We start from the raw sequence: 15,890 nt of genomic DNA on the forward strand, positions 1-15,890 counted from the left end.
TTTTTTTTATTGTGGTAAAAAATATATAAAATTCACCATCTTAACCATTTTATTCACATTGTTCTATGACAGATCTATAGGACGTTTTCATCTTGCAAAATGAATCTCTATTCCACTGAGCAACTTCACATTTGCCCTTTCCCCAGCCTCTGGTAACACCATTCTACCTTCCATTTCTCTAAGTCTGATTAGTTCACACACCTCAAATAAGTGGAATCATACAGTAAATTTGTCTTTCTTGACTGGCATATTTTACTTTGCATAATATCCTTGAGAATTATCCATGTTATAGAAAGTGACAGGATTTCCTTCTTTTAAAAGACTGACTAGCATTCCACTGTATGAATATACCCAAATTTGCTTATCCACTCATTGATCCTTACACATCTGGTTGTTTCCATGGACCATGCATAATGTTGCTATACTCAAGGACTCTTTTATCTGTGCCCCACCTCACTATCATTAAGATTCCTGAGGAACAAAACCAAAATAGGCTTAATTAAGCATACACAAATACTTATGAAGATAAATCAGCATTACCCAAGATGTCTTCCAAAGAAAGAAAGATTCCACAATTATAATATTTGGAACCATCAGGGTAAAAGAGGTAAACAAGTTTCTCTACTGCAGGACTTCACAGAGTCTTCAGTTTTTCAAGGTACACAGTGAATCTCTAAAAGACTATATAATATATATTTTTCACTAAACTTATTTCAATTAGGAAGCAACTGGTATGGGACTAATGAATTTGTGTTTCAGGAAGCGGTTTGTGAAGTCTAGTATTTACTGAACACTTATTTGAAGGTTAGATTCTTCTATACACTGCCTCAAACAGACATATATACTGATGTCATTACAATAGCATGATGAACTGATCTAATTAAAAGTGGCTGAATCTGTTTGTTATTCTTTTATATTAGAGCTAAAAGGTGCTCTCTGCCCGGGGAGTCAAAGCAGGAGCATCATTCTGCTGATAAAACAAATGCCACACATCCCAAATTGAGACTCAAATACACTGATGGTCATTACATCTGGTCTTTACCTTTGTAGTATCTCCAAGGAGAACTGTAATAGTAACAGTAAGAAATTCATTACAACCAGAAATCAAAAGTATCAGAAATTGTTTAAGAAAAAAACCTTTGCTTTAGAATTGAGATCAGTAGAGCTTCTATCCAATGCTATTTTGTTTCCACAAAATAATAAAAAGGATAATTGTAATGAGAGCCTCAAGCCACTAAAGAAAAGATTAAATCAGTACAGTTAACTGTTTTCTCAGAACTGAGTATAAACTAGGAAAATGCATTCTCGACCATGAAATTTGACAAAGCTATTATTAAATGTGTAACTTACTGCTATAATTTGGTCTCCAATTTGAATTCTTCCATCATGTTCAACAGCACTGCTTTTTGTGATGCTTTTTACAAAGATTCCCGATGGTTCTAAGATTAGAAATAGGTTATTTTTCGCTATTTACAAACACATTAAAAAAAATCCATCCTACATTCTCCAAATAAAAAGCTTTAATTGTGAATAAATAACTATCAAAAAGCCACACAAACAAAATCTCTAGTAGAAAGGATAAGGTAATTGTTTTGTTTGTTTAGAGTTACCTACACTAAATTATTTCTAAGGATGTTTTCAAATAATTTACCAAACTATTTGAAAACATATAATGTTGATTAAATATTTCATAAGACACAGATACTAGAGGCAATTCCCAAATTTAAAAAAAAATTTAAGATGTAAAATTACCTAATTTTTTATCTCCAATATAACCAGCAATGGTAATTCCTAATCCTTGGACATTTTTAGTGAGTTCCACATCAAATGTCTCACTTTCTTCATTTTTCTGAGTAGAAGCATCAACCTGAAATAAAATCGATAAATAAATATACAAAAAATAAACATGTAAAAAAAGAAAAAAACAAGTTCACAAAGCCATAGCTTTAACTGAGGAATAATATGACATAACAAGGTGTCAGAGAACTCTGTTAGAGAGTTACAGTAGAGATTATTACTTCAATCATGCAACATTGATGAACTGAGAATCACATTTTTACTCAGAAAGGAATGTTAAGATTGAATCTCCCCTTATTGGAGAGATACACTGTTTGTACACACTTTTTTTTTTAATTAAATGGGTTTTTCTTAACAAATTCTGTTTTCATAGATGACACATCTTCATTTCTGAAGGAGTCTAAATGTGGCTCAGTTGAAAGAATTCAAGTCTTGAATTCAGATCAACAAATACAAACCTAGCTTTGCCACTAGATTTTCTAAACATTAGTTTGCACAACTGTCTAACAGGAGAAGAGTAACAACAACCAGTCCAGCTACTATTTATTAAGCAGTTTCCATGTAAGAGGCAACTGACATCTTAATTTATTATTCCTTATAATGATATGTTTTATATTCCTTTTATACCATGAGGTGGTAAAATTACTGAATCAATTGTTCTATGAGAAAACAGGCACATAAACTATTTTAAAGACAAATCGCTAACAACTTAGTAGAAGTAGAATTCAAATCCTAACACTTATTGTGGAGTTGCTACTCTTAAATGACACACTGTATGGACCACTTCTAGTAGAACAGAGCAGCCACAGTGCCTACATGTTAGCTGCTATTATTATCCGAAGTTTGTAGTTGATTCTAATAACACAAATATGGATAAATCTATCCTTCAGCTTTATTATAAATAGGCTGATGACTCATTTTGAAAATCAATAAAATGCATAAAGGAAGTCTTTTAAACTGCCCTTTGGTAAATTCAGACTTTACTATGAAAATCCTTTGTTCATTAGGATTCCTCCTTCCTGGAATGACAGCTGGAAGTAGGTTCCACAGATGTAAGCTTTTAATAACATGCAGAGTTGTTATTCATTATACAGTAGACTGAAAGCTCAGTTTTCCCACATTAAGCATTAGTGGACTGGTATAATATGTCATCAATAAGTTATTGGGACTATGCATTAGTGTGACGTAAGCAAATTCTACAGAGAACCCTAAGAAGAAAATGACAAAATCAAGACTCTGAGTTCTAATCAACATGCAGCTTGGGGCTAGCTGATAATATTTCTGATTTTCTTCAAACAAACTGAATATATCCCACTGTTGGTCCACCTAAATGAGATAAATTTTTCAGTAAAGTTTGATTTATTTTTTCATTGCACATAATTATCTGTGCAAACTTAGCAAAAGTTTAAAGTTTATATAATTACAAGAAAATGACAGGATGAAATCTGCTTCAATTGAAACAAATGTGTTTTCTATTTTTAATAAGACTTATGCGAGTGCTATTTTAGAGGGTGGCAATTTGACTATCGAATGGTTTTAAAAGGGGCACAAGCTTCAGAAATGATGATATGCACAGAATAGATATTTTTCTAAGCTTTCAATTACATCAAGTAGTTTTCGGTATTGCATTCATTTATATATTGCTGAATAAAATGTTTTGTTTACCACAAAAGAATGCCATTTAAATGCTTTCATAAACAAGCTTTCTTTCTTACTTCTCTTTGCAAAAAATAGCAACCAAACTCAATCCTAAAAACAACAGAATCATGGAAATTTCAAGTGTTCTAATAAAGTTTTAAAGGGCTTATGAAAGAGATTCGGATTTGAAGAAAGATTTTATAGAAAATGCATAGAAACAACTTTAATAGATAAAAACATATTATTACTGTGAGAAAGGAATATAGGATTTGCATTTGTTATAAATCTTATTTAGAAATTGGTATAATTCTTTTCTTAAATATTTAAGATATTTATGGATAAATTTATTTTGTTGATATTTTAGCCACTATAGTCTTACAATCTGTAAACCAGTTATGATAGTTTAAACCATTCAATCATTTTGAAATTTTCCAGATTTTTTTCATATCAAGTTAAGGGAAAAGACAGAATGTTACACCTATGAGTAAAGTTTCTGTTACAACATTTGTCCAAAAACTTATAAACTTAAGGTATAACATTTGTCTAAAAGCTTATGTAACTGAGTCAAGAACAATGACCACTCATTTCATTACATATCTGATCAACAGTTCTCAGGCATACCTTAAAACAATAAAACTGAAGGTTTTGAAAAGCTTTATTCATCGCCAGCAATCCTGCTCTCACTTTCAGCCTCCACACTTCCAAAACAAAACATAAATACTAAAAAGAAAGCTGTCAAATGGGAATGAAAGAACTGACCCATTTTACAGAAAGTCTTCTAATTAAGAGAAAAATATAATTCAACATTTTAGGTATTAGTAGTACATAATTCTTTATATTTCATCCATACTTCAAAACATTACCCTCATAAATTGGCTACTTAGAGAAAAAAAAGTAAAATAGTCACCCAGCATTTTTAGGCAAGTATTTTTCATCTCTTTTAAACATTACTCCTGATTAATAAATATTATTAATGCTGAAGCATCTCTACAAAATTCCCTAAGTTTTGTTACATTTTTAACACCAATAATAAACATAAGTAAGTCTAGTTTCTAAAACAATATCACTGTCATCTAAGTGCTATTTTCTCTGACATTCACATTAACTGTTTTTATCTACTTACCCGCATCTCTGGCACAGATGTTGGGGAAGAGGAGAGGGTGATGCCCAAAGAGGTGGGTGCTGTAGTTTCTTCTATGGCACCTCTTGCAATCATCAACTTAACTCTATTTCCACACTGCCTAAGGACTTGTGCTACTTGCTCACTGCTCATTCCTGCCAAATCTGTATCACCAATCTTTAGAATGTGGTCTCCACTGCATAATCGCCCATGCTGAACCAAAAAAAGGGGGTGGTGGGTTGCATCATTAGGGTATTGTTATTGTAACTCCATCAGAGAAATCCTAAATGAGGGAGAGGGAATAATACTAAAAGAAGATAGCAATGAGATGACAACATGGCAATCATGAGACACTGAACATGTAACATGAACTGTCTTCTGAACTATTCCAGCCCACTCAGTGTGATATAAGTAAATAAAATTCACAAATACTCCCTAAATTGATGGGCTGATATGAACTTGTCATTCTGATTTCTATCACTAAATGCAAGCAGGAAAAAAAAAAAAAAAAGGCTTTTTTTGTGATTTTTGTTTTTTCAGGGACAGAAACAAGAAAAGTCCTAAGCAAAGATTAAGTATGAAGTTACTAGGCAAATATAGTACATATTATTCAAAATATGTTATGAACCACAATAGAGTATTATATAAATCTCATAATTTTGTCGCTTGGTATTTCAATTATAAACATCAAAAGAATATACTTTCATGTGAAATTCTAGTGAAATAAAAGACAAATAGACAAGAGGCATGAGAATTAGTCTTATAAGCCTCCATGTAATTGCTGCTATTTTCTGCAATAACAGAACTTTCACACTGTCCAACACAGCAGTTACAAGCAACCCTTGGCTGTGGAACACTTGGAATATGGTAGTCCAACTGGGGAAAAGATTTGTAATCTCTTTTAATTTTAATGAATTTAAATTTGAATTTAATAATATTGGAGAGGATAGCTCTATATTGAAGATAAAGTATAGATAAGATAGATTTCTCAAAGCTTATCAACTTTATTGGATACTGCTATATGCTAATGTCTTAAAGGAAGAAAATGTCATATATTATTATATTATTGTTAAATCCCTAATGAAAAGGCTTCCATTAATAGGCCTTTCATTTATGAATACAATCAATGTTTTATAAACCTGGCTTTCTAGTTTACATTCAAACAAACATGTAACAACAAGAACTTTATAAATGAAGTGTTATAATCAATATAGTAGTTCACCATAACCTTGGTTTAAGTTTGTGGTTCTAAGGAATATTAAATTCATTGTCTGTATCTGAAACTCAAGTTCATTGTCCCTTTTCAAAAGTATTTCTCCCCAAAGAGTATTTCTCCTTTGACATTATTTAAAGCCAAAGTTTCTTCTTTCCAACAGAATGTATAAAAGATGAAGTCATACTTTGGGGTAAACATCAATGAAGACCTATTGGAGTAGCTTACCTGATCAGCTACTCCTCCAGGCAGAATGGTTTTGACTATCACACCCGTTGCTTTTCCTCCGATGATGCCAAATCCCAAACCAGACCCATCATTCACCAGTTCAATTGTTTCTACATGCTGCCAATGAACCTAAAGACAAAGCTCCTATGAGAATTTCTAAAATTTTATGAAACACTAAAATTTTACATCACAATGGATATTTTGTGATCACTTTATTAGTATTAAATAACTTATTTCAGATAATACAATGAGCCCTAAGAATACCCTTTAATTCAGTATACTTCTCTTTCAAAAGACATTTATTTCTATTTTTTATTAATATATCATTAAAATGTTTACATTTCCTCCCAATTAATGATGAGCACTGATTTTTCAATATCTCCTGTAGAATGTCTTTAAAAAAAAATAGAAAAAGATAAAGGAAAAAAACTGTCATGTGTTAAGAATGTCTTCCTTTGAATCTTGCCTACAGGAAAAATTCCAAATTACATGACTTCTTAAAGTCACAGACAGCCAACTGTAACAATATAATTGTATAATTTATAAAGCAAAGTCAAGATTGTATCTGTCTACTGAAAAGTCAATTTTGTGAAAGAACCATACTTCTTTTTTTTGTTGTTGTTTTTGAGGAATGATGATGTCAAAAAACTATACAAAGAAAAGGCTGTTTTAGAAGCTGCAAACAATCATAATTAAATGACAAATATTCCAGGCTGAGAGATATGAATTTTTTAAAAAAATTCAAGAAATACAAAGAACCTATAGGAATTAGAAACCTGTACACAACTAAAAAGAATTAGAAAAGTACGTTCTGTTCTGTTTGAAAATCTCAGGCACTCACGGGATTTGAGTGAGCTGAAATTGTACTGGCTGCAGATGGAGAACGGGAAACTCTGGGGCTGACAAGCTGAGGTAAGGAGCCTCTGGCTATAACTAGCTGGACAGCATCTTTGGCCTTCTGCAGGATGCTGATAGCCTGCTGATGTGTGATGGTCTGATCAAGTGCCTGTCCATTGATAGCAAGGATCTGATCAGTTTCCTTCAGCCTTCCATCTCTGTCAGAGGTGAAAAACAAGGTGATAAAAAGATATTTGACAGCTCTCAAGAAAGAAAAAGCTTCTTTGGCATATATGTTCAGGTTACTTTAAATCCTATTTTTAAATTTCCACACTTTTTAAGCTTTTTCCTGCAGTTCCATTTTTAAAGTATATGCTTGAAGAATGTTCTAATATATGGATGCTAACCCACAACAAGGGAAGGGAAGATTAGAAGTTCATTGAATTAGACAAAGGGGAAGGGAGGGAAGATGAAAACAGGAAAGACAGTAGAATGCATCAGACAGAATTTCCCTATATTCATATATGAATACACAACCAGTGTAACTCCACATCATGTAAAACCACAAGAATGGGAAGTTAGACTCCATGTATGTATGAAATGCCAAAATACACTCTAGCATCATATATATCTATAAAGAACAAATAAATAAGAATTATATGGGCGGCTTTTACCTCTTGTGCATCCACAATAAAATAAAGCATGGTCTTCTTCAGAGGTCTATTTTAGATGGAGAAATTACTGACACAGAAAAATAATAAAATACTTCTTAAGAAAAAATAAAATATATGCTTAGCTCCAGGTGGTCAACTTTCTTAAGATAATTCTACTGCCATTCCTAAGCAACTCCTCCATTTAAAAGGCCTCTTTTTGTTTTTTTGTTTGTTTTTTGAACTGCCCATTCAACCTACTCATTGTATTTTAGATGGTCCTATCTTTTAAAAATCAAAGTATAGATACATATATTGCTTTATTTCTCTTAGCATATTTATAAAACACAGCTCAAATTATCATCACTCATTTCTAGTACAGCAATTCTTAAATCTAATAAAAAAGCCCAGTTATTAACAATGAAAATATTCTCCTCAAATTTTTCTTTCCTTACTAAAATAAATTCATACTATTTAAAAGCTACAGTTACTTCAAAGGACTTGCTTTTCACCACAAAATGTTAATGACTTCCCCAAACTGGTTAATATCAGGTCATGTTCAACTCTCATTATTGTTTGTTTTTCTTTGTTTTTGCTTTTCTAAATTTCCCCATACTGATCAAATTTTCTGATTATGATATCAAAAACAAGAGAAGACGCTGGGACAATCTCACCTGTGAGCCACACTGCCCTCTTGTATCTCTTGCACAAATATACCCAGCTCACCCCGGTTTTCACTCCTGAGTCCCACAACACTAAACCCAAGGCCTCCACATGGAGGTTTGAGGAGCTCAAAAACTTCCACATGGCGACCCTGATTAGAAAACAAAGCAAGAAATGAAATTAAAAGCCAATTAATGCAGTTGACTTCCATCTTATGACTAAATGGTATTACTTTGTTTATGGGAATAAAAAAAAAAGACAAAACTGAAAAATTATTTTCTAAGATAATTTTGAACACTTATCTCCTAGAACAGGATATTTTCTTTTTCTCAAGGAATATTTCTGGAGTATAACATATAATACTCAAAATTTGATAATTAAAAAACAAAATATACAATAGAAAAATCTCAGAACCATCCAAACTCTTCTCATACCAAAATTTTTACATGTTATAAATGCCTTTACATTTTTTAAGTAACCCAGGACTTGATCACATTCTTAAGATGCATTCTAAGATACCTAACAGGAAGAAATGCTCTCACCTGGGCCATGTTTTTGATCAACTGATCAAATTCATCACATGCAGACTTCCCATTGATATGTGGAGTACCAGGTCCAGTGAGGGCTTCCAGATTCCCATTATTTGAAGTTAATAAAAGTGATTCATTTTGTACAGTAGGAATTGTAACAGAACTGAGGTGAGGAATGTGGGCATATTCAACACTTGAAGTTGTTGAAGTTGCAATGCTAACCTAAGAATAATACAGAATTTATTAACATTAATACACCTTACAATGAATTATGAAATTATCAAGGATAGCTTTGGGAACTCCCCAAACTTGCAGCTGGTGTCAGAATGTGGGTGTTTTGGAGGTACTTTCACCTTGAACCTGGGAACTAGACATTAATTCCTATCAGTGTCAAAAGTGATGGGCAGAGATGGAGGTTTGAAGGACTGTGTCTTCACACTTTGCAGTATATCTAACTCCTGGTACAAGACATTAAATAATAAAGTAACATTTTGAAAGATTATAATTGTGTGTGTAAGCTCTAAATTAAAGCTAACTAACTGACACAGCAATGCAAATAGTCAACACTCATGTTATACTTCCACAGGGTGTCATGAATGTGACTTTTTATCTGTAACTGTGTATCCGAAAGATTACATCAATGATGTGCTTGGATCACCCTTACCTCATCTCATAGCAGTATGTCCTATTACTATCTTCAGCTGTACTGATGTCACTGTCCAAACTGCCAAGCTGCTCACTCTACCAGACAGGTTTATCCTTCCCCAAATATCCATAGGCTTTCTCTTTTATTTCATTCAATTGTGCTCAACCTTACCTTTAAGAATCCCTCTCTGTCAACTCTATTCAACATAGCATCCACCATCTTGCTTCCTGAGCTCACCCTAATTATTTTAATAGCACTTAACAACCCCTAACATATATATATACCCTGTTGTTCATAGAGCATCCATCCTAATCAATAGAAGAAAATTGGAATGTAAAATTTTCCAGTGGAAGAATCTTATTATGTTATTTTCTCCTTGGTCCTCATTTCCCATTGTTCTTCAATATACATTTACAGAATAAACTATCTGTTTTTTAAGAAACTATGTTGATCCAGTCTCCCAAACAATTTTTCAAGTTGTCATTATTTTCTTTTTACTGATAACAAAATTACACAGTCACATCGTTAATAAGTAATTTGTTGGGCTGGGGATGTGGCTCAAGCGGTAGCGCGCTCGCCTGGCATGCATGCGGCCTGGGTTCAATCCTCAGCTCCACATACAAACAAAGATGTTGTGTCCACCAAAAACTAAAAAATAAATATTAGAATTCTCTCTCTCTCTCTCTCTCTCTAAAAATAAAATAAGTAATTTGTGACCTACATTGTTTTCATCAAGTTGTTCTTATTTTCTTTGTAGTATGGATAAAGCATATACTCATAAAATACAATTTCTGGAAATATGATAAGAGATTCATAGAATCCATCAATCAAAGCTATCAAAATATTTCACAAAGTCACAATCCATCCATAGGATGGTGTTACCTATCTTAAAAAATTAAAACAGAAAATTCATTGTTACTAAAGTTACCAATAATTCATCTATTGTGTTAGCTATCTATAATCATGGATGAAAAAGAGATCAATGTGTTGAGAGGAGGCTTTTGGGAATCCTATCAAATGATAATTTTAAAACTACAGTAGGCATAATCAATTATTTTTTCAAAAACAAGCTTTTTATGCCAAGATTGATTTTTTTTGTTTAATCCTGAGCCATGGAAACTTCAGCAAAGTCTGACAGCAGAAGACACCCCACTCAGGTTGAAGCAGATGGCATAACGAAATTTGTGACAGGCTGAAGATCCCACACACCAGGTCCTAACGCCTATGGTATGCTTACAAAGGAAAAAACATTTGGACTTTTGTTATAGTAAGCTGGAATGGACAAATCACATTCTGAGAACAGATACTCAATTAGAAAAAATCCACTGAAGTAGAAGCTCTGATATTACAAGAGACCAGGTGTGGAGGCATCCCAAGAATAAACTTAGTAGGAGCACAATAGTAAAAATAATGATCATGAGACAGTATTTAATATCAAGTGTCTTTTCCTAATTTGTTAAAGGCCTGACAAATATAGATAACTATTCCTGCTGCTCTTAAGGTTTCATGTAAATGTAAAAGCAATGGTTACATAATTAAAATGGATCACATATATAAAAGCTTTCGCTTAAACCATCAAAAGTCATGTTTTTAAATTTGAAAATTTATATTCATAGGAAAAGGCACAAGATACCTTTTGATTTTGTTGTCACTGTGTACTAAAGTGGTTTTCTGAACTACAATCTCTTTGAACAAGAATGAATCACATTTGGCTTGATAGGTTTGTTCAGAGCACACCCACTATAAATATTTAATAAAAAGAAATTGAGGACTGGGGACGTGGTTCAAGCGGTAGCGCACTTGCCTGGCATGCGCGGGGCACTGGGCTCGATCCTCAGCACCACATAAAAATAAAAATAAAGATGTTGTGTGTCCACCGAAAACTAAAAATAAATATTAAAAAATTCTCTCTCTTTCTCTCTCTCTCTCAAAAAAAAAAAAAGAAAAGAAAGAAAGAAATTGACTCTCATCCTCGGTTTATAGAATACAAAATAACCAAAAGAAAACACAAATATCTGGTGATTTTTGTATAGAGATAAACATCTGTATAATTTATGAAAGTTGCTAGCAAATGAGCAAGGGTCACCAAATAATTATCTGTTTTGTTTAACTCTGGCTGAGTACTGGAACCTAGAAAGAGCTTGTATGTACTTGGAAAAAAACATATTAATTTATGGTCTTTAACTAGTATATTACCTAAAACCAAACTTAAGTGAAAATTATGTAAATTATTCAATTAAAAAGTCTGAATTTTTTTTCTTTGTGAAAGGGTAGAATATAACAGCCTTTCAGAATTTAAAGTATAGTAGAAACACGTTTACAAGATAAAGCTCAAACCAGTAACTAATTCCTCCAAGAGGTTAGATATAGCAGAAATCATATCAAATTACAAATATATACATATATATACACACACACAAATATATACATATATATATACACACACACAAATATATACATATATACATCAAACTTGATACTTATATTTTAATGTAGCAAATATATGTCTAATCTGTCATAAATATCCTGAAGTTTGGATGAGATCTTCTTAAATATGGGTCCAAAGACAAGAAGTCTCTATCTTCTTAATACATAAATCACACTCCCAGAATACAGTATTATTCTAATTTCTGTTTATTTAAGATGGAGAAACACCCTAAAAGAAGCACATGAGTGGGCATGCCTTGTAAACCCAGCTACTTGGGAGGCTAAGGGAGGAGGATCACTAATTCAATGGCAGCTAGGGAACTTAGTGAGACCCAGTCACATAATAAAAAATAAAAAGGGTTGGGGTTGTAGAAAAGTGGTTGAAAAACCCTGGGTTCTATCCCAATACCATAAAAAAAAAAAAAGGAAAAAAAAAAAAAAAAAAAAGGAAAGAAACTCTTGAACATACTTGAGAAACACTTTGAAAAGAATACTCCAAACTGGGCATGGTGGCAAACGCCTATAATCCCAGCAGCTTAAGAGGCTAAGATGGGAAAATTAAAAGCCAGCCTCAGCAAAAGCAAGGTGCAAATCAGTGAGACCCTGTCTCTAAATAAAATACAAAATAGAGCTGGGGATGTGGCTCAGTGGTTGATTGCACCTGAGTTCAATCCTCAGTACCAATAAAAAAAAAAAAAAAAAAATTCTAGATTTTTATGAGATTTATCCTTAGTGTTTTACAGTTTAATTAAATAAAATAAATCCATGAACAATTGCTTTATTATTTCACCTACATAGTTTTCAAAAGAATTTAAATTTTCATAGAGAAAATGTCATATATAACTTCATAAAGTTATAGTATAAATGGCATAAATAGCTTTAAAAAAATCACTTTTGTCAAATGTACCCTTAGCTGATAAGAGCTAAAGAAGCAGACAAAACAGAACACCTAAGTAGATAAGAGTGTAGTACCCTAAGCCAACAAGCCTCACTAGGAGAAAGGGACAGTAACTTTCCACCTAAAGGATTAGCTTGTAGTTGTGCTTACAATGCTGCTTCAGTAACAACATTCCAAAAAAACAAAAATTCTCTTTAGTTCTATACACAATTAGGCTCACCCTGTACAATAACTAATCAGAGTACCTTTTCCACTGAGAAAAATTACAAAATGTGTATAAGAGCCCTTAAAAAAAGTAAGTAAAGGTGGGCTGGTGTTATGACTCAGTGGTAGAGTGCTTGCCTAGCAAGTGTGAGGCACTGGGTTCAATCCTCAGCACCACATAAAAATAAATAAATAAAATAAAGGCATTATGTCCATTTACAACTAAAAATATTTTTAAAAAGTAAAGGTATCAAAAATATACCAATATAGGGCTGAGGCTGTAGCTCAGTGGTAAAGTGCTTATTACCTCGCATGTGAGAGGTACTTGTGTGTGTGTATGTGTGTGTGTGTGTGTGTATATATATATATATATATATATATATATATATATATATATATATATATATACATATATATATATATATAAATTTTGGTGTACACCAAAATTTCTGACATATATTTTTGATGGCAAAATAAAGCAGTAAATCCAATCCACACTGAAGGGGAAGGGATTATTGATGTTCATTTTAGATGCCAGCCACCACAACATGACATGGTAAACAAATAAAAACCAACCCAGAGAAAAATTTAGTATCACAAGAGTAAAGGGCACCGTTTCTTGAAAGAAGAATAAATAGCATACTTCTCAAGGAAAATCATACAAGACAGAAATTAATAGAACAATTAAAAAACAAGATATGAAGCTCAGCACGGCAGAGTATACCTCTAATCCCAGTGGCTCGGGAGGCCAAGACAAGAGGACCAAGAGTTCAAAGTCAGCCTCAACAAAAGCAAGGTGCTAAGCAACTCAGTGAGACATTGTCTTTAAATAAAATACAAAATAGGGCTGAGGATGTGGCTCTGTGGTTGAGTGCCCCTTAGCTCAGTCCCTGGTAGCCCCCCAAAAAAGAAAAAAGAAACCTAACAATCCATGCATAAAATACCCAGCATTTACACAAAATACACACACACACATACAAACCCCTTCCTTTGCCTCATATTTGTACAAAAGAAATACCAAAGTGAACTTTGGAGCAGGAAGAAAAAGATCTCAGATAAAAGATCCCAAATGCCCAAAAAGATCTGAGTATAAAAAAGGTTTAAAATACAAGCCAATTAGTAGAAATTAATTAACAGAGTACACGATCTAAAGTTGTAAAGTTTTAAATATATGTGGAAATTAGATAATACAGCCACACAAAAGCAAGAGTGGGATAAACAGAGGTAAAGTATTTTAAGTTCCTTGCGACTTCCAGGAAGTGGTAACAGTACTAATTAAAGTAGAGTCAAATCTGTCAAAGATACATGGATCTGACATAGGACTCACATCTGGAAGAAATTATGAGATTCAATTAACTAAAAAAAGATAGAATCCTGTTAGAAATGAGCAAAATAAACAGACATTTCACTCAAGAGAATACATGCATGGCAAATAAGTACATAAAAGATGTTCACACAACATTACATATTAAAGAAATGTCAATTAAAGCACAAAGAGATACCATTATACACCTCTCAGGATAGTGAGAATGTAGGCAAACTGGATTGCTTACACATTGTTGGTAGGAATGTAAAATGATACAACTCTAAAGAAAAAATAGTTTCATAGTTTTCGAAAAATTAAAATGCATTTACCATACACCCTTCTGAATACTTATTGCACATAAATAAAAACTTATTTACACAGCAAACTCTGTCAAAAGTGTTTCATTCTCATATTAGCCACTTTATATAACAGTGAAACATTGGAAACAAAAATGCCCTTCAGTAGGATATCCTTATCATGGAATACTACTGAGCAACAAAATATGAATATATACAACTAGATAGATCTCTAGAGTATTACACTAAGTGTAAAAAAACCTGAAATTTTTCTATTTTTACAACATTTTTAAAAAAACAAAATTATAGGTATGAAAAATAGATTAAAGATTATCAGGGATTAGGTATATATAGTATGGGAAGGAACTGTATAACAGCTGAATAAAGGAGATCTTTGCGTTGAAGAATAGATCTGAAAAAGAAACCTAAAATTGATCTTGATTGTGGTGATAAGTTACACAAATAAATAGTAGTGGAAAAAAATGATACAAACTGAGATAATGACATAATGTAGTATACCAATGGTAGTTCTTGGTTTTGATATTGTATATTATTGTTAAGATATAAGCACTGGAAAAAACCTGAAGTATATACTGGAATTCTCTATATTATATTCGAAAATTCCAAGCTATGTAGGTCACTGGAGAGAGCACTTGTCTGGTAGGCAAAAGGTTCTGGGTTTCATCCTCAGTACTGCAAAAAACAAAACAAAACCCTAAAAATCTCTAATAATATCAATATTAAATTTTTTTTAAAGCTGACTCAAATAAACCATAGATACTTGCTATAGTCTTTAGGGTAAGAACTAATAACAAAGCTAAATAATTTACTAATAGAGAAAGAAAATGAAAAATACAAAAAAAGAAAAAAACATGAAAAATGAAACCACACTTATCAATTATTACATTAAACATAAAAGGGTTAAATACTTTAAAAAGTAAAAGACCAAAGTTCTCAGACAAAAAAAAAAAAAAATTTCTCCAAATACATGCTGCTCAACAACAGTCCACTCAAACGCTTTGAGGCCTTGGAGTGGCAACTAATCCCCATAGAAGTGCAATGGTATTAGATTGGAAGGATCCTGAAGGATGTGAAGGAACTATACAGCCCTATGTATTGAATCATCTTCCTATAAATTTATGGGGACGAGATGTCCTAGGTCAATTAGGTTTGACATTAACAAATAACATCAATCCTAATGCGCCCACTACTAGGGCTAGACAAGGCTTTAGGAAAGAAAAAAGATTAAGAGAACAAGAACAAGGTATGACAGTACCAATTCAAATAGATCAAGGTATAAATAGACATGGATCGGGTTTTCAGAAAGGGCCACTGAGACAATCTAAATTACTTGGAAATCAGAAAGACCAGTGTGGGTTCCTCAGTGGCCCCTGACTAAAGAAAAGATACAAGTAGCCCATGACCTGGTCAAACAAC

General features: G+C 32.7%; 1 protein-coding gene across 7 annotated transcripts in view; it reads right to left on the bottom strand.

Annotated features, from left to right (window-relative positions):
* Positions 1-1,257: 1,257 nt before the first annotated feature.
* The window catches only part of LOC124108802 (multiple PDZ domain protein-like), a 64,083-nt gene continuing 49,450 nt past the window's right edge, over positions 1,258-15,890 (bottom strand). For all 7 annotated transcript variants that reach the window (XM_058586335.1, XM_058586337.1, XM_058586340.1 and 4 more), the window contains 7 exons: positions 8,689-8,898; positions 8,158-8,297; positions 6,838-7,051; positions 5,997-6,125; positions 4,559-4,768; positions 1,753-1,867; positions 1,258-1,439 (listed from right to left, as the gene is read on the bottom strand). In XM_058586335.1, the coding sequence (XP_058442318.1) occupies positions 1,273-1,439; positions 1,753-1,867; positions 4,559-4,768; positions 5,997-6,125; positions 6,838-7,051; positions 8,158-8,297; positions 8,689-8,898 (1,185 nt within the window). In that variant the 3' untranslated portion in view covers positions 1,258-1,272. The remainder of the gene's footprint in view (positions 1,440-1,752; positions 1,868-4,558; positions 4,769-5,996; positions 6,126-6,837; positions 7,052-8,157; positions 8,298-8,688; positions 8,899-15,890) is intronic.

This window comes from Marmota monax, unplaced genomic scaffold, assembly GCF_021218885.2.
Source record: "Marmota monax isolate L192 unplaced genomic scaffold, Marmota_monax_Labrador192_F-V1.1 WCK01_AAM20220418_F8-fsc00033, whole genome shotgun sequence".
NCBI classification, from domain to species: domain Eukaryota; kingdom Metazoa; phylum Chordata; class Mammalia; order Rodentia; family Sciuridae; genus Marmota; species Marmota monax.